Below are 20527 nucleotides of genomic sequence, written 5' to 3'. Positions count from 1 at the left end.
ATAAATACAAATTTACCTTTAAAATAAAACCTAACCTGCCTTACACTAAAACCTAACATTACAATAAAATAAATAAAATTAATAAACTACAATTATCTACATTACAAAAAAAACAATAACTTACACAAAATAACAAACAAAATTATAAAAAATAAAAACGAATTACTCCTAATCTAATAGCCCTATCAAAATAAAAAGTCCCCCCAAAATAAACAAAACCCTAGCCTACACTAAACTACCAATGGCCCTTAAAAAGGCCTTTTGTGGGTCATTGCCCCAAAGAAATCAGCTCTTTTACCTGTAAAAAAAATAATACAAACAACCCCCCAACAGTAAAACCCACCACCCACACAACCAAACTCCCCAAATAAAATTCTATTTAAATAAACCTAAGCTAACCATTGTCCTGAAAAGGGCATTTGTATGGGCATTGCCCTTAAAAGGGCATTTAGCTCTTTTACATTGCCCAAACCCTAAGCTAAAAATAAAACCCACCCAATAAACCCTTAAAAAAAAACCTAACACTAACCCCCGACGATCCACTTACAGTTTTTGAAGACCGGACATCCATCCTCATCCATGCGGCAGAAGTCTTCATCCAAGCAGGCAGAAGTCTTCATCCAGACGGCATCTTCTATCTTCATCCATCCGACGCGGTGCTGGTCCATCTTCAAGACATCCGGCGTGGAGCATCCTCTTCTTCCGTTGGTCGCTGTAGAATGAAGTTTCCCTTTAAGTGACGTCATCCAAGATGGCATCCCTTACATTCCTATTGGCTGATTGAATTATATCAGCCAATAGGAATTAAAGGGGGAAAAATCCTATTGGCTGTTGCAATCAGCCAATAGGATTGAGCTTGCATTATATTGGCTGATTGAAATAGCCAATAGAATGCAAGCTCAATCCTATTGGCTGATTGGATCAGCCAATAGGATGAAAGCTCAATCCTATTGGATGTTTGCAACAGCCAATATGATTTTTTTCACCTTTAATTCCTATTGGCTGATAGAATTCTATCAGCCAATCGGAATGTAAGGGATGCCATCTTGGATGATGTCACTTAAAGGGAAACTTTATTCTACAGCGACCATCGTAAGAAGAGGATGCTCCGCACCGGATGTCTTGAAAATGGAACCACTCCACACCGGATGGATGAAAATAGAAGATACCGTCTGGATGAAGACGTCTGCCCATCTGGAGGACCACTTCTCCCGGCTTGGATGAAGACTTCTCCCGGCTTTGTTGAGGACTCCTTGCTGCTTCGATGAGGACTTCTCCTGGCTTCGTTGAGGATGGATGTCGGATCTTCAAAACTTTAAGTGGATCTTCAGGGGGTTAGTGTTAGGTTTTTTTAAGGGTTTATTTGGTGGGTTTTATTTTTAGGTTAGGGCTTTGGGTTGCAATAGAGCTAAATGCCCTTTTAAGGGCAATGCCGATCCAAATGCCCTTTTCAGGGCAATGGGGAGCTTAGGTTTTTTTAGTTAGGGTTTTATTTGGGCGGTTGGTTGTGTGGGTGGTGGGTTTTACTGTTGGGGGGGTTGTTTGTATTTCTTTTACAGGTAAAAGAGCTGATTTCTTTGGGGCAATGCCCCGCAAAAGGCCCTTTTAAGGGCTATTGATAGTTTAGTTTAGGCTAGGTTTTTTTTTATTTTGGGGGGCTTTTTTATTTTGATAGGGCTATTAGATTAGGTGTAATTAGTTTAAATATCTTGTAATTTGTTTTTTATTTTGTGCAATTTAGTGGGTTTTTTTTTGTAATTTAGGTATTTGTATTTAATTATTTTAATTGTATTTAATTTAGGTAATTTATTTAATTGTAGTGTTAGGTGTTAGTGTAAGATAGGTTAGGCTTTATTTTACAGGTAAATTTGTATTTATTTTAGCTAGGTAGTTAGTAAATAGTTAATAACTATTTAGTAACTATTCTACCTAGTTAAAATAAATACAAACTTACCTGTAAAATAAAAATAAAGCCTAAGCTAGATACAATGTAACTATTAGTTATATTGTAGCTAGCATAGGTTTTATTTCACAGGTAAGTATATATTTAGTTTTAAATAGGAATTATTTAGGTAATAATTGTAAGTTTAATTTAGATTTATTATATTTAAGTTGGGGGGGTTAGGGTTAGGCTTAGGGTTACGTTAGGTTTAGGGGTTAATATATCTATTTAGTGTTAGTGATGTGGGAAGCCAGAGGTTTGGGGGTTAATAACTTTAGTATAGTGGTGGCGGCTGATTAGGGGTTAATAAGTGTATTTAGGTGGCGGCGATATCGGGAGCGGCAGATTAGGGGTTAATAGTTTTATTTAGGTGGTTGTGATGTTAGGAGTAGAAGATTAGGGGTTAATAACATTATGTAGGTTGTGGCGATGTTAGGGGCAGCAGATTAGGGATGTTTAGACGTGGTTTTTATGTTAGGGTGTTAGGTTTAAACATTTTCTTTCCCCATAGACATCAATGGGGCTGCGTTATGGAGCTTTTTTTTTTCCGCGATCGCAGGTGCTCTCTCCATTGATGTCTACCGGGAAATCGTGCACGAGCACGTCAAAACACTGTTTGTATTTGGGTGAGGTATGGAGCTTAACGCCACCATATCGCCCACTCAAGCCGGGTTTTTAAAAACTTGTAATAGCAGCGCTATAGGGAGGTGAATTAACACCGCTTTTGTGGCGCTCGTTAATTTCCCTATAGCGCTGAAAACTCGTAATATAGCTGTATGTGAATTAGGTGAACTACAAGAAAACAAAAATGGATATGCACTCCTACGGAGCTTACTGTCTAACTGTATAAAAAAAAATAATAAAATTAAAAAATAATAGTATAAAAAATCAATTTAATTGGACACTAGGTATAAAAAATGATAACAAAATATGCACAATATGTGTATTTAACTACTCGCAGGTAGCTGAACTGAGACTAAGTTAAAAATACAAAGAGATCGAATAAGATGCCGGCATCAAATTAGTTCAAATTAACTAAAAAAATAGATAAAAACAATCATATGCAAAATTAAATAAATTTTACAAACAGTGAGTACAATATGTTATGAAAACAAATGTTATAATAATCTAGCGTACAAGTTATACGGTACTATAGTAGATCAGACCATTATAAACAATGGCAATATAGGAAAGACACTAGTGACCAGTCACTGTATAGGATGTGATATGCGGTCCTTAGCTGGCAGAACAAGTCTCTCAACTTTAGCGGCAAATACCTCTGTTTGTTTGATGAGGGCCGAGGAATGGTGGCTGAACGCTAAGATGCGTTGTTATGGATGTCCCGGTCACGTGACCTTTAGTTATCCAATGAGGTGGGTTTTCTCTGTTCTATTCCCAAGACGAAGAAACAAAGTAGCGTTGTGGAATCAAATTATTTTTGGAATAGTGTGAGCACTTAAACAGGCTAGTTCTATCAGATGGATGAAGAAAACTCCTGTACAGCTAACTGCAGAGATAGTTAGGTCCATAGGGAATCCCAGTGATGGGTGTAGCGAGTTTAATAGCACTCAAACAGTTGCTTGTAAGACAAATGCACACTCGTTCAACATACCCCCCAACTGTCCCGATTTTAGGAGTCTGTCCCGCTGTCCCGGGTTGCTAGCTATCTGTCCTGCATTGCCCTATGCATTAAAAAAAAAAATATATTCTATTGGGCACATACTCAGAAGCAGCTGGCTTTTCTCTCCCAGGGTTAGATACCTGTTAGATTCCTTGTGGAAAACTAATGGTGTGTGGGTTAGGCAGGAATAGGAAGGCTGTATACCCTCTAACCCCTGGTGATAATACTAGCATGCCTTCAGTTTTATATGATGAGCAGTGCTAACACCAGGGTAACAAACAGTGGCAGCCTCAGTCTGCCAGCTAATGTGCTTGCAAACCCCAGTACCCCATGCAATGAGTTACAGATACCCATATATGATGTAGTGTGTGCGTCTATCTGTATCTATAAGTGTGTATGTGTGTGTATCTGCATGTATAAGTGTAAGCTATGTAGTTTGTGTATGCATGTATAAGTGTATGCTATGTAGTGTGTGTGTCTGCATGTATAAGTGTAAGCTACAGTATGTAGTGTGTGTGTGTATCTGTATGTATAAGTGTGTGTGTGTGTGTATGTATCTGCATATATAAGTGTATGCTATGTAGTGTGTGTGTCTGCATGTATAAGTGTAAGCTATGTAGTGTGTGTGTGTGTGTGTGTATCTGCATATATAAGTGTATGCTATGTAGTGTGTGTGTCTGCATGTATAAATGTAAGCTATGTAGTCTGTGTATCTGCATGTATAAGTGTAAGCTATGTAGTGTGTGTGTGTATCTGCGTGTATAAGTGTATGCTATGTAGTGTGTGTGTCTGCATGTATAAGTGTATGCTATGTAGTGTGTGTGTCTGCATGTATAAATGTAAGCTATGAAGTGTGTGTATCTGCATGTATAAGTGTAAGCTATGTAGTGTGTTTGTGTATCTGTATGTATAAGTGTATGCTATGTGGTGTGTGTGTATATTCATGTATAAGTGTATGCTATGTGGTGTGTTTGTGTATCTGTATGTATAAGTGTATGCTATGTAGTGTGTGTGTGTCTGCATGTATAAGTGTATGCGATGTGGTGTGTGTGTATATTCATGTATAAGTGTATGCTATGTGGTGTGTTTGTGTATCTGTATGTATAAGTGTATGCTATGTAGTGTGTGTGTGTCTGCATGTATAAGTGTATGCGATGTGGTGTGTGTGTATATGCATGTATAAGTGTATGCTATGTGGTGTGTTTGTGTATCTGTATGTATAAGTGTATGCTATGTAGTGTGTGTGTGTCTGCATTTGTAAGTGTATGCAATGTAGTATGTGTGTATCTGCATGTGTAAGTGTATGCTATGTAGTGTGTTACTGTGCATTTTTTCTAACTTTAAAGGCCAGAATCTAGAATATTAATGAGGAATGCAGAAAGCAGTTTTAAAGAATCTATTATTAAATGTCCAATTAAGATAAAAATATTTAGCACTGACTATGCAAAAGTTAATTAAATACAGAGATCACAAAGCTATACCAGTGGTTTGAGCTTGTCTTTGATTTGCTGCCTAAGATTATTAAAAGATATGACTTTATTTAGAATTTTATTTATATTACTTTGGTCTTATGATTTTTTTAAGCCCCGCCCCTGCTCCTGCCCACCACATTTCAAAATGTTGCCGCGGGGGGGGGGGGGGGGGTGGAGAATGTCCCTCTTTTGAATTTTTAAATGTTGGGAGGTATGTTTCAATACAGTGTGGAATGCCCCTGTATTGCTAAAATCTGCTCAAATAATGTGAATGAAAGTCCAGATTATGGCCTCGGTACACAAGAAAGCACCACAACAGGATTTTATAGCAATCTCTCACACACTCTATCTTAGCTAAGTGTGAGAGTGCACCTGTCCTGCTTCCTGGTTTTCTTAGATGAGCCAAAAGTGGTGTCAAAGTGGTGGTAGTAAGCACCGATCTACGCGTTTCGGCAGCGTCCCCCTGCCTTTATCAAGATGCTTACTACAAGTGAATAGAGCCCTTAAATAGATTTCTCTATAGTTGATGACAATTGATTGATGGATTTTTTGTCCAATCCTCTTCTTTCTTTTGCAATTTATGTGCAATAGGTGGCAGACTTGCGTTTTTTTGTGTGTGAGTTAACCCCTTCAGGTGGTTCTTTGCAACAGACTTTGCAAGGAACTTTTCTTTGTTTGCTTTAGGTTTATTTGTATAAAGAGTTTAGTAACACATGGATCTACAAAGTTAGTGGATAACGAATAAGCTTAAAAATATCTATACATAAATAAAGTGCTAAGTGCTTCCTGCAATTTTATGGGAGTTTTAACTTCTATAAATATAATAATAATAATAATAATAATAATAATAATAATAATAACAAAAAATGAAAGAATCAATAAATTTAATAGTCACATCATAATAAATAGATAATAGATGCTTTACATAGAGAAATATACAATAAGTGTTACAAATCAACAAAAAAGATTGTGTGTTAGAAAGTGTTTGGAATGGAAGTGAGATACAACACTATCATAAATTAATAAAGAAAATCAAGCTTATTCATTATTTAACCCATGTGGGTGTAAAGTTTTAAAATTGAAGATTACTTCTGCTGTGGTTCCCTGTAAATATATACTGTATGTAAGCATATACATACTGTGTATATATATATATATAAAATTGCTGCACATCGCTGAATTCGCTGCATGTCCCTTCGCTACACTAATTGTCATGCAGTGTCTCATGGCATGAGAACGAAGCTCCCATTGGAGCCTATGGTAGTGCACTCTATTGCAGGCCATTTAAAATATTATGAGTGGAGCACAAATATGGTGCTCACGAAAGCGCAATTTTGCGATCCACTTGCAATCTGGCTCATTATATTTAATTTATAGGAATGGATAAATGAGTGACATTTGTCAATATTCTGCCTAGAAAAACAAAGAATTTAGGAAGTGAAATAAAGGGGACTATATTTCATTTTTGGTGGACAAATGCACAATATGTCTGGCTCATATAAATGTTAAACTTCTGACTCTGGACAGCCACATGTTAGTAAATCTCTAGCTATTGAGAGACCTATTCAGATAGACAAACCCACATAATCTCTGTCATTCTGTTTATAAAACACAACAAAAGATTAATCATATGTGTATACCAGTGAGAATACTCCAATGTGCTCTTTAATCTTATGGACAGCAGGAACTTCTAAGCCTCACTCCATTAAAATGTTTTAGTGCTTTCTCCCTGCATAGTGAGAGTGAAGACAAGAGTTCTATAGCATTTTATGGAACCCCAACTTTTATTTTCATTTAGCCTTTAACTTGAATATAGAATGTGACATCTACATGCCCTAGCATTGCCTAGAACATCATTTTATTGAACTATTTTCATTATATTTTTATTATATGTGTAGACCAGTGTTTCTCAGTTAGAGGACACTCTAACAGGACAAAAGAGATCAGGAGAGCAGGTTAATAACCATGGTTACTAATCAGCTGTATATTTCTCCTGTTCTCTCATTCACACATCTGCCCTGTTAGTGTGCCCTGAAAACAGTGATTGAAAAACGTTGGTGAATTGTATCAGTGACATTCTATGTGTGTCTGTATTTATTAGTACCCATGTAAAGTTAATACATATTGTGGGAAAACACCTTGTACAGTGCAGCAATGTTTACATCATTTTTCTCCTCAGTATGGTAGAATTGATGTCATGGCAGTGACGCTGGCACAAACTCTGGGACAAAATCTTGGAATGATGTGGAATAAGTTGCGTATGGCAGCTGGTAAGACTACATTTCTGCTCCTTACTCAGGATGATGTGGGAAAAAAATAGTTCTTAAAAATGTAATATTGGTTCCTTCTTTCAGGTGATTGTAAGTGTCCAGATCTATGGCAGGGATGCATCATGGAGGACACTGGGTGAGTCATAACAACAGCAGCAGCAATAACTATTATGCTTTATCCATACCAAAAACCATTTCCAATTTGGATTATAATTTTAGTGTCTCACCAGATTCAATATACTTGTACAGCAGAACAGAATAACTTTTACATATGTTTTATCAAACTATATCTAGAGGACAATGGTTTATATATTCAATATATATTATTTTAAGATATATATATATATATATATATATATATATACTGTGCAAACATTTTAGGCAGGTTTGAAAAACTGCTGTAAAGTGAGAATGCTTTAAAAAATAGAAATGTCAATAGTTTATTTTTATCAATGAACAAAATTCAAAGTGAGTGAACAAAAGAAAAATCTAAATCAAATCAATATTTGTGACCACCCTTTGCCTTCAAGACAGCATCAGTTCCTCTAGTTACACTTGCACACAGTTTAAGGAATTCGGCAGGTTGTTTTTTTAACCATCTTGGAGAACTAACAACAGTTCTTCTGTGAATTTAGCCCCACTTAGTTGCTTCTGTCTCTTCATGTAATGCCAGATAGACTCAATGATGTTGACATCAGGGCTCTGTGTGAGCCATACCTTAGTGATGGTAAACTCTCCCCTTTATAAAAACAGATTGTGAATGTTAGTGATATTTTAGGAGGAGTTTAGTTCATCAGTTGAAATGAAGATGTCAACAATAAGTAGAATGCCACAGATCCAAGAAAACTCAGATATGTGGCAAGCAGCACTTAAAAGATTGTGCTATGGATGACATATAGTGGAATCCAAAAAGCAGCTATCAAAAAAGCTTTGTTGTGTAGGTGATTACAGAGGGGTCACCTAGATTCACTTCCAAGAAATGTAAACAGAAAATGGAGTATGATAGCACTGAAGGAATAACCAATATATGTTCAGTAAATCACTGGTTACAGATCTATAGCACTGATGGTTAATACTGTAAATGGTACAGCATAAAATGAATACAGAAGACAAATACGATAGGCATCCCACTTACTAGAGATAACCTCAATATTATGAGGTAATCTGCCGCCTTGGTGAGGGAGAGACCTCCGGTGTGTCAGTAGTATGGTACTTCCAAACCGGGTAGACTAAAGGGACAGTCTAGTATAAATTAAACTTTCATTATTCAGATAGGACTTTTAAATTTAATCAACTTTCCAATTTACTTTTATTATCAAATTTGCTTTTTTCTCTTGGTATTCTTAGTTTAAACTAAACATAGGTAGGCTCATATGCTAATTTCTAAGCCTTTGAGGGCTGCCTCTTATCACATGCTTTTTAAATCTCTTTTCAACACAAAGAGACAGAAAGTACACGTGGGACATATAGATAACACTGTGTTCAGGCACAGGGGGTTATTTAAGATTTAGCACAAAACAATGCTAAATTTAAGACATTAGATAATAAACAGTCACAGTCATGTGATCAGGGGGCTGGAAGAAGGTTCCTAGATACAAGGTAATCACAGAGGTAAAAAGTATATTAATATAACTGTGTTGGTTATGCAAAACTGGGGAATGGGTAATAAAGGGATTATCTATCTTTTAAAACAACAATAATTCTATGGTAGACTGTCCCTTAAGGGTGTTGAAAATCCTCTCAGGAAACAGCCGATATTCATGCAGACCCAAGTGAGGTGAGAAAAGGAAACAAACTATTGTGTGATTTTGTTAATTTATTAAGCATAAAAATCACAATCGATAACAATTTCACACTCACATGTTGTGTCCTCCAACAGTATGAGGTATGATATGCACCTATAAAATTTCACAAACATAGATGGACTAAGTAATTATTACACTAGTGTCCCTTGTTATATAGTGTAAGCCAGGTCTTTATTGTGCAGGGGTGTTTATGAACCAAAGTTCGATGTCCAGCACTCAAACTTAAACATTTAAAAAAATGTCCCAATAAAACCAGAACACTCGAAAGTGTTCAATAAAATATTGCTTGTCTAGAATAAGTAAAATAAAAAGTCCCTTACGCGTTTTAAAGGTTCCTCATATAATCCTTCTTCCTCAGAGGGTGGTGAAATGAAGATGTGCTATAACTTACTTTTTAATATAGCTATGAAATTCATATAACCAGTGCTCTGCTGCCCATTTCAAAAGTAAATTTTTCTGTGAGCTAAAGGTTTGAATTGTTCTCCAATCAACGCTCTCGCCTTTGGGGGCCTTTTGTTGTAGCTAGAATGTTAACCACCACTTTAATCACTTTGGCTGTATGTTTAGGGCCATTGTCATGCTGCAGAATAAATGTGAGGCCAATCAGATGCCTCCCTGATGGTATTGCATGAGACCATTAAAGTGAAGGTAAAGTGAAACGCTGTATTATAAATAATTACATATATCAAGCAAAATAAATATAACTTTCATTCATCAATATTTCCCAATCTTTATATTACCTGCGATATTTTATATTATTGTTATGTATTCGGCTATCCGAAAATCAACCCGTGAATTTTTTTTTTATATAGACAACGATCACGTTGTTCAGCCATCCAATTGATTCTTTGGCCGTTAGGCGGCCATCAATTTATGTCATCATCAGTTGGATGCAGATGCGCATGTGTAAGATCTTCAACTTCGCATTTTCCAAGCGTGCACGTCCACGTTTCGCGCATGCGCAGTTTAAACTGTATTTTGTGGGCATCGTTACAAGGATTTCACAATTGACGGACGGACTTCACAATTCACAATTAAAAATGAGGCGCATGCGCGGTTATTCGCTGCTCGATGTGCACGAGCTGAGTAGACACGTATAGAGCGGCTGGGACCGCTCTATACGTCACAGTATCCTAAACCAGGAAATGGTGAATGGGAGGAGAATTGGAAAGGAACCGTAAGAAAAATATAGCGATAAAATTACATAAATCAATAATGGGTTTTTTTAAAAAAAGCTAGCGACTGGATTTAAGTTAGTAAAAGGGTTATAAATACGATTGATGGGTCCTATAACTTTACCTTCACTTTAATTCTGACCAAATCCCCAACTTTATTGGCAGAAATGCAGCCCCAAACCTGCAAGGAACCTCCACCATGCTTCACTGTTGCCTGCAGATACTCATTCTTGTACCGTTCTCCAGCCCTTCAGTTAACAAACTAAATATTTAAAAATCGTATGGCTTTTTGGCTGCAAGTCCACCATGAAAACCACTTCTGACCAGACTTCTGCAGACAGTAGATGGGTGTACCAGGGTCCCACTGTATTTTGAGTTTTGAACTGAAGGCACTACTGGACAACTTCCAGTTGAGAAGGGAAATAAGTATGATATGTCTTTCATCTGCTGCACTAAATTTTCTTGTAAGTCTACTGCATATGTGGTCCTCTACGTTGCCTGTTTCTTTGTGCTTCATCAGAAGAACCTGGACAGCACATTCTTAAACGTCTGTCTGCCTGGGAGAGACCTTGCTGATGCAGTATAACTACCCTGTGTCATGTTGCTGTGATTAGTCTTGCCATAGTGTAGGATTTTTGACATTAAACGGTCTTCAGCAATCTCACCTTGTTAACAGCGTTTGACTGTTACTCACGCACTGTTATTAATCTTACACAGCTGTTTCAATATTATTATTATTTCTTTCATGTAATTGGCAAGAGTCCATGTGCTAGTGACATATGGGATATACAATCCTACCAGGAGGGGCAAAGTTTCCCAAACCTCAAAATGCATATAAATACAACCCTCACCACACCCACAATTCAGTTTTACAAACTTTGCCTCCTATGGAGGTGGTGACGTAAGTTTGGGCTTGATTTTTATGATTTCTTCTGTGATAAGCATTCTGAAGCCCAATTTCTCTCAGAGAACAGTGTTTGTCAGAGGGATCTGAAGGGAGTATCGCCTATTTGATTTTATGGTTTCCCTCGCGGGAAATCTTTTCAAGGGTTCTCTGTTATCGGTCGTAGGGATTCATCTCCTACCTCCCTTTTCAGATCGACGATATACTCTTATATACCATTACCTCTGCTGATAGCTTTCAGTACTGGTTTGGCTATCTGCTATATGTGGATGGGTGTCTTTCGGTAAGTATGTATAATTACTTAAGACACTCTCAGCTATGGTTTGGCGCTTTATGTATAAAGTTTTAAATATATGTATTTTACCTATATTTGCCATGAGTCAGGTCTATGTGTATTTCCCTTTGCAGTCTGGCAGTTTCGTTATGGGAATCATGTTTTAGGAAGTTTGTCTTACCTGGGGTATAGTCTTTTTTTCAATTTGACTTGTTTATTCTTTGAAAAACTTGCGGGCAAATAGCCTTGTGAGGGCTCAAAATGCTGTTATTAATTGCGTCATTCTTAGTGCGAGAATTTTTTTTGCGCCAATGTGCGTCTGTAATGACGCAAGTTCGTCATTTCCTGCGTCTTAGTTGACGCTAGGTTGTTTGGTGCAAAATTGTGTTTGTTATGACGCGAGTCATTTCCGGATGTTTGTTGGCGCAAAAACAATTCTCAACTTCCTTTTGCGTCGTGCGTCATACTTGGTGCCAAAAAATTTAGTTTTATTTTACCTTACTTTCTATATGCTCCTTGCCTTCTTTATGCTCAGAGGGCTACGCTATTTGCCTTTTTTTGCCAATTTTAGCATTTGCATTTTCCCCATTCCTGAAACTGCTATATGTGGAAATAGGATATTTCTGTTTAAATGTTATTTTTTCTTTTTTACATTTTACAAGATGTCTCAATCTGATCCTGTCTCAGAAGCTGCTGTAGGAACCATGCTGCCTGAACACAGTTCTACCAAAGCTAAGTGTATCTGTTGTAAGCTAGTGGAGATTATATCTCCAGCTGTAGTGTGTAACAGTTGTCATGATAAGCTTTGCATGCAGAAAAGGTTTCTGTGATGGATACCCCGGATACCCGGGCTACCCCGACTGGGTAGCTCAGCCAAACGGGTCTTGCTTCCTCCCTGCCGACTGCAGCTATGTAGCTGGCAAGTGACCACAGCCTGTAGCCACCCATGATGCCTGACAGCAAAAGGACTCAGGGTCCCACCCTGTGGCAGACTCCAGCTACCCAGACTAGGTAGCTCTGCCAGAGGGTCCTTCATCTGCCTGGAACAGGCTGCCATGTAGCCCAGAAAAGTGATTTTAGCTGGAGCCCACTCAAATAACTAGACATACTAGCATTCAGGTGAAACAGGAACTGATTTCTCTTGTAAAGGTGTATCCAGTCCACGGGTTCATCCATTACTTGTGGGATATTCTCCTTCCCAACAGGAAGCTGCAAGAGGACACCCACAGCCAGGGCCGGCGCTCCCACTAGGCAAGCTAGGCATCCGCCTAGGGCGCACTGCCGCCTAGGGCGCAGCCGGCCACGACCCGGGTTCCCCAACTTGCAGCATGCTACAACAAATATGTCAGAGTCAGCAGCCTGCAGGTCGGGAGTGGGCTAAAAAAAAAGTAAGTGATATTGTCAAACTGGGTGCACCGTGCTGTCAAATTCTGGGTGCCGCCAATATCTATGGATTGTGTATCCAATCCACCTTAAGGCAGCTGCTATCTCTGAGTTACCACCTTAAGCAGCACAGGCTGATGACATCACTCCCTGGAGCCAGGCTCAGTAAAAGAGCGGCAAGAGTGGGGTGTGCAGCTAAGTGCTGGTGGTGGAGATATGCAGTCGGTCACTACACACGGGCGTCCCGGTGACTTGTGTGGCTGCAGCCTGAAGGGCTATGAGGCAGCAGAGAGGATGATTACACTTTTGTGACCTTCAAGACACAAACAAGGTAGGACAACAGACAGAGCTGTAGAAGTGTGAAGTACGATGGAGGGACTCTGTAACATCAAAATTGCTGGGCTTGATGAAGCAATAGGGTGCACTTTTATCCAGAACCCCTGTTTAAGTATTAACCCTTTTAGTGCAAAATAGGCTGATGCAGCACCTAACTTAAACAAGCATTTTAGATATACCAAGTATTTTTTATAGGGCGTTTTAAGACTTCACAAACAAATAAAATAGATCTGATTATCAGCAGCTTTATGTTACATGGATATGTGATTTGGGGAAGCAGACTATTGCAGTATATTCCATGCGTACAGTGTATACTACCTCTGCTCTGTCTTTCTCTCTCCCCATCTGTTTCTCTCTGTTCCACTCTCCCCCCCCCGTCTGTCTCTTTCCCCCTCTGTCTGTCTCTCCCCCACCTCTGTCTGTCTGCCTCTCTCCCTCCCCTCTGTCTGTCTCTCTCCCCCTCTGTGTCTCTCTCCCCTATGTGTGTCTCTCTCTGTCCCTCTCTCTGTCTCTCTCTTCTCCCCCTCTCTCTCTCTCTCTCCCTCTCTCTATTCTCCCCCCTTTCTCTCTCTCTTCTCCCCCCTCTCTCTCTCTATTCTCCCCCTCTCTCTCTCTCTCTCTCTCTATTCTCCCCCTTTTCTCTCTCTCTTCTCCCCCCTCTCTCTCTCTATTCTCCCCCTCTTTCTCTCTCTCTTCTCCCCCTCTCTCTCTCTCTCTCTCTCTCTCTCTCTCTCTCTCTCTCTCTCTCTCTCTCTATTCTCCCCCTTTTCTCTCTCTCTTCTCCCCCCTCTCTCTCTCTATTCTCCCCCTCTTTCTCTCTCTCTTCTCCCCCTCTCTCTCTTCTCCCCTCTTTGTCTCTCTCTCTCTCTTCTCCCCCCATCTCTCTGTCTCTTCTCCCCTCACTGTCTCTCTGTCTCTTCTCCCCCATCTCTCTCTCTCTTCTTTCCCTCTCTGTCTCCCCCTCTCTGTCTCTCTCTCCTTCTTTGTCTCTCTCTCTCTCCCCCCCCCTCTCTCTCTTTCTCTCTCTATTTGTTTCTCTCTCATACATTTATACAGCAAGGCTTTGAAAACCCTGAACCAAACCATGCATACAAATATTTATTTACTCCACATGATTAATCATTATGTTAAAGGGACATTGTACACTAGATTTTCCTTTGCATAAATATTTTGTAGATGATCCATTTATACAGCCCATCTAGTTGTGTTTTTGTAAAAAGGTATAGTTTTACCTATTTTTAAATAGCATTGTGCTGATTTTCAGACTCCTAACCAAGCCCCAACTTAAAGGGACATTATACACTAGATTTTCCTTTGCATAAATGTTTTGTAGATGATCCATTTGTTACAGAAGCATTAGTTATTTTGTTGTGAAGAGCTTATTTCCCAGCAGCAATGCCTGAACCAGCCAAGCCAGCGCCTAAGAAGGGCTCCAAGAAAACCGTAACAAGTATCATTTCATAAAGAGTTAACTTTTTTCAGCTTTTAGAAACTATTGTCTAAATACAAGTTTGCTGGCCTCAGCTCTAAGTTCAGTGATAAACAATCCCATTGTCTAATCACCTCCGGAGCCAGACTGCTAATTGATAAGATGAACTTGTAAACTTGTTATCTTAAGTACTGTAATCCTATTGTGGCCTGTCAAAGGACATTGCTCTCTATCTAAATGTGTGATGGGATATTTTGTGCTTCCCCCCCCCCCCCCCCTGGGAGTGCCCTGTGTGCATGTAACCTTAATAAAAAGCAAGCTGGGCATCCCAGTCCTGAGTTCTTGTTTGACCCTCAATCGCAGCGTTGACTCGTTTTTGTGGGCAGAAGGGTATCCTAGCTGTACTGCAGCTAAGGGAGATTATTCTATATTTGCGAGACTCATATAGAATACTATGGAAAACAGCTTCTCCCCTCTTTAGCAATAGGGATCCAGGCTACTAAGCGGTCCATCCCTCAGCGAGACTAAGGGTAACCGTAACACCATTTATATAGCCCATCTGGGTGTGTTTTTGTAAAAATTTATAGTTTTGCCTATTTTTAAATAGCATGGCGCTGATTTTCAGACTTCTAACTAAGCCCCAACGTTTTAGATGTATACTGATGTACACAGACTTCAGACTGCTTCTGTTCGTATAATGGATCTTTTCATATGCAGGGGAGGGGGGAGTTTTTTTTTGGTAGGGGAGCGCAAGTAGCTGGTCTTGCCTAGGGCGCAAAATAGTCTAGCACCGGCCCTGCCCACAGCAGAGCTGTCTATATAGCTCCTCCCCTAACTGCCACCCCCAGTCATTCTCTTGCAGCTCTTGACAAGAAAGGAAGTATCAAGAGAGATGTGGTGACTTAGTGTAGTTTTTACCTTCAATCAAAAGTTTATTTTTAAACAGTACCGGCGTTGTACTGTTTTTACTCTCAGGCAGAAATTGGAAGAAGAATTCTGCCTGGAGGTTTGATGATCTTAGCGGTTTGTAACTAAGGTCCATTGCTGTTCTCACACATAACTGAAGAGTATGGAAAGAAAACATAAGTTGGGGGGACGGTCTGCAGATTGCCTGCTTTGAGGTATGTTCAGTATATTTTTTTCTAGAGAGATGATAAGGTCTAGAAAATGCTGATAGTGCCTGGTAAGCCTGATACAGTGATTTAACAACAACTGGGATCATGCTTGCAAAAAGGGATAATATTCATGTTAAAACCTATATTACTTAGTGTAAAAACGTTTGCATGATTTATAAATAAAAACGTTTTTTTCTCTGAGGGTGATAAATCTTTATTTGGGGCCTAATTTCCACATGGCTTGTTAGATTACTCCTAGGAGTACTTTTTTAAGGCCCTCTGACTTTGAGTGCATGGTGGGAGGGGCCTATTTTCGTTTTCAGTCTGAGACATACAGCTTCCCTGAAGGAGTCCTCTGGCTTATAGGGCCTCTATAGAGGGTTTTGTTCCTGCAAAAATCGTTTTTAAGTGCAGGTATGAGCCACAGAAGGGCTGTGACAGTGTGTTTGACTGTTTGTTAACAGGTTATAAGTTTTTCTAATTTGTTTTTGGGCCTGAGGGGTTAATCATCCATTTGCAAGTGGGTGCAATGCTGCTTTAGTCCCTTATACACACAGTAAAAATTTCGTAGAGTTTAGTAGTTTTACTACATTTTTTCACTGTTTTGCAGTTTATGTGGTAGTTTTTTTCTCTTAAAGGCACAGTACCGTTTTTTATTATTGCTTTTTTTCACATTTATTAAAGTGTTTTCCAAGCTTGCTGGTCTCATTACTAGTCTGTTAAACATGTCTGACATAGAGGAAACTCCTTGTTCATTATGTTTAGAAGCCATTGTGGAACCCCCTGTTAGAATGTGTAATAAATGCACTGACCTTTCTATAAGTTATAAAGACCATTTTAAAGATTTATCACCTGAGGTTTCTAAGACTAACAAAAGGGAGGTTATGCCATCTAGCTCTCCCCACGTGTCAGAACCTATAACTCCTGCTCAAGGGACGCCAAGTACATCTAGCGCGTCCAATGCGTTTACTTTACAAGACATGGCGGCAGTTATGAATCATACCCTCACTGAGGTATTGTCCAAACTGCCAGGGTTACAAGGAAAGCGAGACAGTTCTGGGGCTAGAACAAATACAGAGCTCTCTGGCGCTTTAGTAGCTATTTCTGATATACCCTCACAATGTGCAGAAGCTGAAGCAGGAGAGCTTCTATCTGTGGGTGACTTCTCTGATTCAGGGAAGGCATTACTTCAGTCTGACTCTGAAATGACAGCATTTAAATTTAAGCTTGAACACCTCCGTGTGTTGCTCAGGGAGGTTTTAGCAACTCTGGATGACTGTGACACCATTGTAGTCCCAGAGAAATTGTGTAAAATGGATAAATACTTTGCAGTGCCTGTTTACACTGATGTTTTTCCAATCCCTAAGAGGTTTTTAGAAATTATTACTAAGGAATGGGATAGACCAGGTGTGCCGTTCTCTCCCCCTCCTGCTTTTAACAAAATGTTTCCTATAGATGCCGCTACACAGGACTTGTGGCAGACGGTCCCTAAGGTGGAGGGAGCAGTCTCTACCCTAGCTAAGCGTACAACTATTCCTGTCGAGGACAGTTGTGCTTTCCTAGATCCTATGGATAAGAAATTAGAGGGTTTCCTTAAGAAAATCTTTATACAACAAGGTTTTATTCTCCAGCCTCTTGCATGCATTGCCCCAGTCACTGCTGCGGCGGCTTTCTGGTTCGAGTCTCTGGAGGAGGCTTTACAGGTAGAGACCCCGTTGGATGATATCCTTGACAGGCTTAAAGCTCTTAAGTTAGCCAATTCATTTATTTCTGACGCCGTTTTTCATTTAACCAAGCTAACGGCTAAAAATTCAGGTTTTGCCATTCAGGCACGTAGGGCGCTATGGCTTAAATCCTGGTCAGCTGATGTCACTTCAAAGTCAAAACTTCTCAATATCCCCTTCAAAGGGCAGACCCTATTTGGGTCTGGACTGAAGGAGATCATTTCTGATATTACTGGAGGAAAAGGCCACGCCCTTCCCCAGGATAGGTCCAACAAGTTAAGGACCAAACAGACTAATTTTCGTTCCTTTCGAAACGTCAAGAGTGGCGCAGCTTCATCTTCCTTTTCTACAAAACAAGAGGGAAATTTTGCCCAGTCCAAGCTAGTCTGGAGACCTAACCAGGCTTGGAACAAGGGGAAACAGGCCAAAAAGCCTGCTGCTGCCTCTAAGACAGCATGAAGGAGTAGCCCCCGATCCGGGACCGGATCTAGTGGGGGGCAGACTTTCTCTCTTCACCCAGGCTTGGGCAAGAGACGTCCAGGATCCCTGGGCTCTGGAGATTGTTTCCCAGGGATATCTTCTGGATTTCAAAGCTTCATCTCCAAAGGGGAGATTTCATCTCTCACAATTATCTGCAAACCAGATAAAGAGAGAGGCATTCTTACATTGCGTTCAAGACCTACTAGTTATGTGAGTGATCCACCCAGTTCCAAATGAGGAACAGGGGCAGGGCTTCTATTCAAATCTGTTTATAGTTCCCAAGAAAGAGGGAACTTACAGACCAATCTTGGATCTCAAGATCCTAAACAAATTTCTCAGGGTCCCATCCTTCAAGATGGAGACTATTCGAACCATCCTACCTATGATCCAGGAGGGTCAATATATGACTACCGTGGATTTAAAGGATGCTTATCTACATATTCCGATAGGGATCATCATCAGTTTCTCAGGTTCGCCTTCCTAAACAGGCATTACCAGTTTGTGGCTCTTCCCTTTGGGTTAGCCACGGCACCAAGAATCTTTACGAAGATTCTAGGGTCCCTTCTAGCGGTTCTAAGACCGTGGGGTATAGCAGTAGCCCCTTACCTAGACGACATCCTGATACAGGCGTCAACTTTTCAAATCGCCAGGTCCCATACGGACATTGTTCTGGCATTCCTAAGGTCTCATGGGTGGAAGGTGAATGAAGGAAATAGTTCTCTCTCACAAGAGTTTCCTTCCTAGGAACTCTGATAGATTCAGTAGAAATGAAGATTTATCTGACAGAGGTCAGGTTGTCAAAACTTCTAACTTCCTGCCGTGCTCTTTATTCCATTTCTCATCCGTCAGTGGCTCAGTGTATGGAGGTAGTCGGATAAATGGTAGCGGCAATGGACCTAGTTCCGTTTGCCCGCCTACATCTCAGACCACTGCAACTTTGCATGCTCAATCAGTGGAATGGGGATTACACAGATTTGTCCCCTCTACTAAATCTGGATCAAGAGACCAGGGATTCTCTTCTCTCTTCCTTCCGATAAACATTCTGGAACTAAGAGCGATATTCAATGCTCTTCAGGCTTGGCCTCAGCTAGCTGCGGTTAGGTTCATCAGATTTCAATCGGACAACATCACGACTGTAGCCTATATCAACCATCAGGGGGAACAAGGAGCCCCCTGGCAATGTTGGAGGTTTCAAAGATAATTCTATGGGCAGAGGTTCACTCTTGCCATCTCTCAGCTATCCATATCCCAGGAGTAGAGAACTGGGAGGCGGATTTTCTAAGTCGGCAGACTTTTCATCCAGGGGAGTGGGAGCTCCATCCGGAGGTATTTGCCCAGTTGATCCAACTTTGGAGCAAACCAGAACTGGATCTCATGGCGTCTCGTCAGAACGCCAAGCTTCCTTGTTACGGGTCCAGGTCCAGGGTTCCCACGGCAGCGCTGATAGATGCTCTAGCAGCGCCCTGGTCCTTCAGCCTTGCTTATGTGTTTCCACCGTTTCCTCTGCTCCCTCGTCTGATTGCCAAGATCAAGCAGGAGAAAGCTTTGGTGATCTTGATAGCCCCTGCGTGGCCACGCAGGACTTGGTATGCAGATCTGGTGGACATGTCATCCTTTCCACCATGGACTCTGCCACTAAGGCAGGACCTTCTACTTCAAGGTCCCTTCAAACATCCAAATCTAATTTCTCTACGTCTGACTGCTTGGAGATTGAACGCTTGATTCTATCAAAGCGTGTTTTTTCCGAATCGGTCATTGATACCTTAATTCAGGCTCGAAAGCTTGTCACCAGGAAAATCTATCATAAGATATGGTGTAAATATCTTCATTGGTGTGAATCCAAGGGTTACGCATGGAGTAAGGTCAGGATTCCTAGGATATTATGTTTTCTCCAAGAAGGATTGGAGAAGGGTTTGTCAGCTAGTTCCTTAAAGGGACAGATTTCTGCTCTGTCTATTCTTTTGCACAAACGTCTGGCTGAGGTTCCAGACGTTCAGGCGTTTTGTCAGGCTTTAGTTAGAATCAAGCCTGTGTTTAAACCTGTTGCTCCGCCATGGAGTTTAAATTTAGTTCTTAAAGTTCTTCAAGGGGTTCCGTTTGAACCTTTGCATTCCATAGATATTAAGCTTTTATCTTGGAAAGTTCTGTTTTTAGTAGCTATCTCCTCGGCTCGAAGAGTTTTGAAGTTATCTGCTTTACTATGTGATTCCCCTTATCTGATTTTCCATGCAGATAAGGTAGTGTTACGTACCAAACCTGGGTTTCTTCCTAAGGTGGTATCTAATAAGAATATCATTCAGGAGATTGTTGTTCCTTCACTATGTCCTAATCCTTCTTCAAAGAAGGAACGTCTATTACACAATCTTGATGTGGTTCGTGCTTTAAAGTTTTATTTACAAGCTACGAAGGATGTTCGTCAAACATCTGCTTTTTCAGTCTGATGGTGGCTTCCATGGACATCATTCCGTTTGCTTGGTTCCATCTCAGACCTCTGCAGTTATGCATGCTCAGACAATAGAATGGGCACTATACGGACCTCTGTGTGTAGATCTAGATCAGACGTCAATAGACTCTCTTCTGTGGTGGCTTTCTCAGGA

General features: G+C 40.3%; 1 protein-coding gene across 2 annotated transcripts in view; it reads left to right on the top strand.

Moving 5' to 3' along the window:
• The window catches only part of ADAM11 (ADAM metallopeptidase domain 11), a 615610-nt gene that overhangs the window by 253118 nt on the left and 341965 nt on the right, over positions 1–20527 (top strand). For both annotated transcript variants that reach the window (XM_053699946.1, XM_053699947.1), the window contains exons 13-14: positions 7215–7305; positions 7390–7441. In XM_053699946.1, the coding sequence (XP_053555921.1) occupies positions 7215–7305; positions 7390–7441 (143 nt within the window). The remainder of the gene's footprint in view (positions 1–7214; positions 7306–7389; positions 7442–20527) is intronic.

This window comes from Bombina bombina, chromosome 1 (genome assembly GCF_027579735.1).
Source record: "Bombina bombina isolate aBomBom1 chromosome 1, aBomBom1.pri, whole genome shotgun sequence".
Lineage (NCBI taxonomy): Eukaryota > Metazoa > Chordata > Amphibia > Anura > Bombinatoridae > Bombina > Bombina bombina.
The sequence above is the reverse complement of the archived record's forward strand: the minus strand, read 5'-3'. Positions and strand labels throughout refer to the sequence as shown.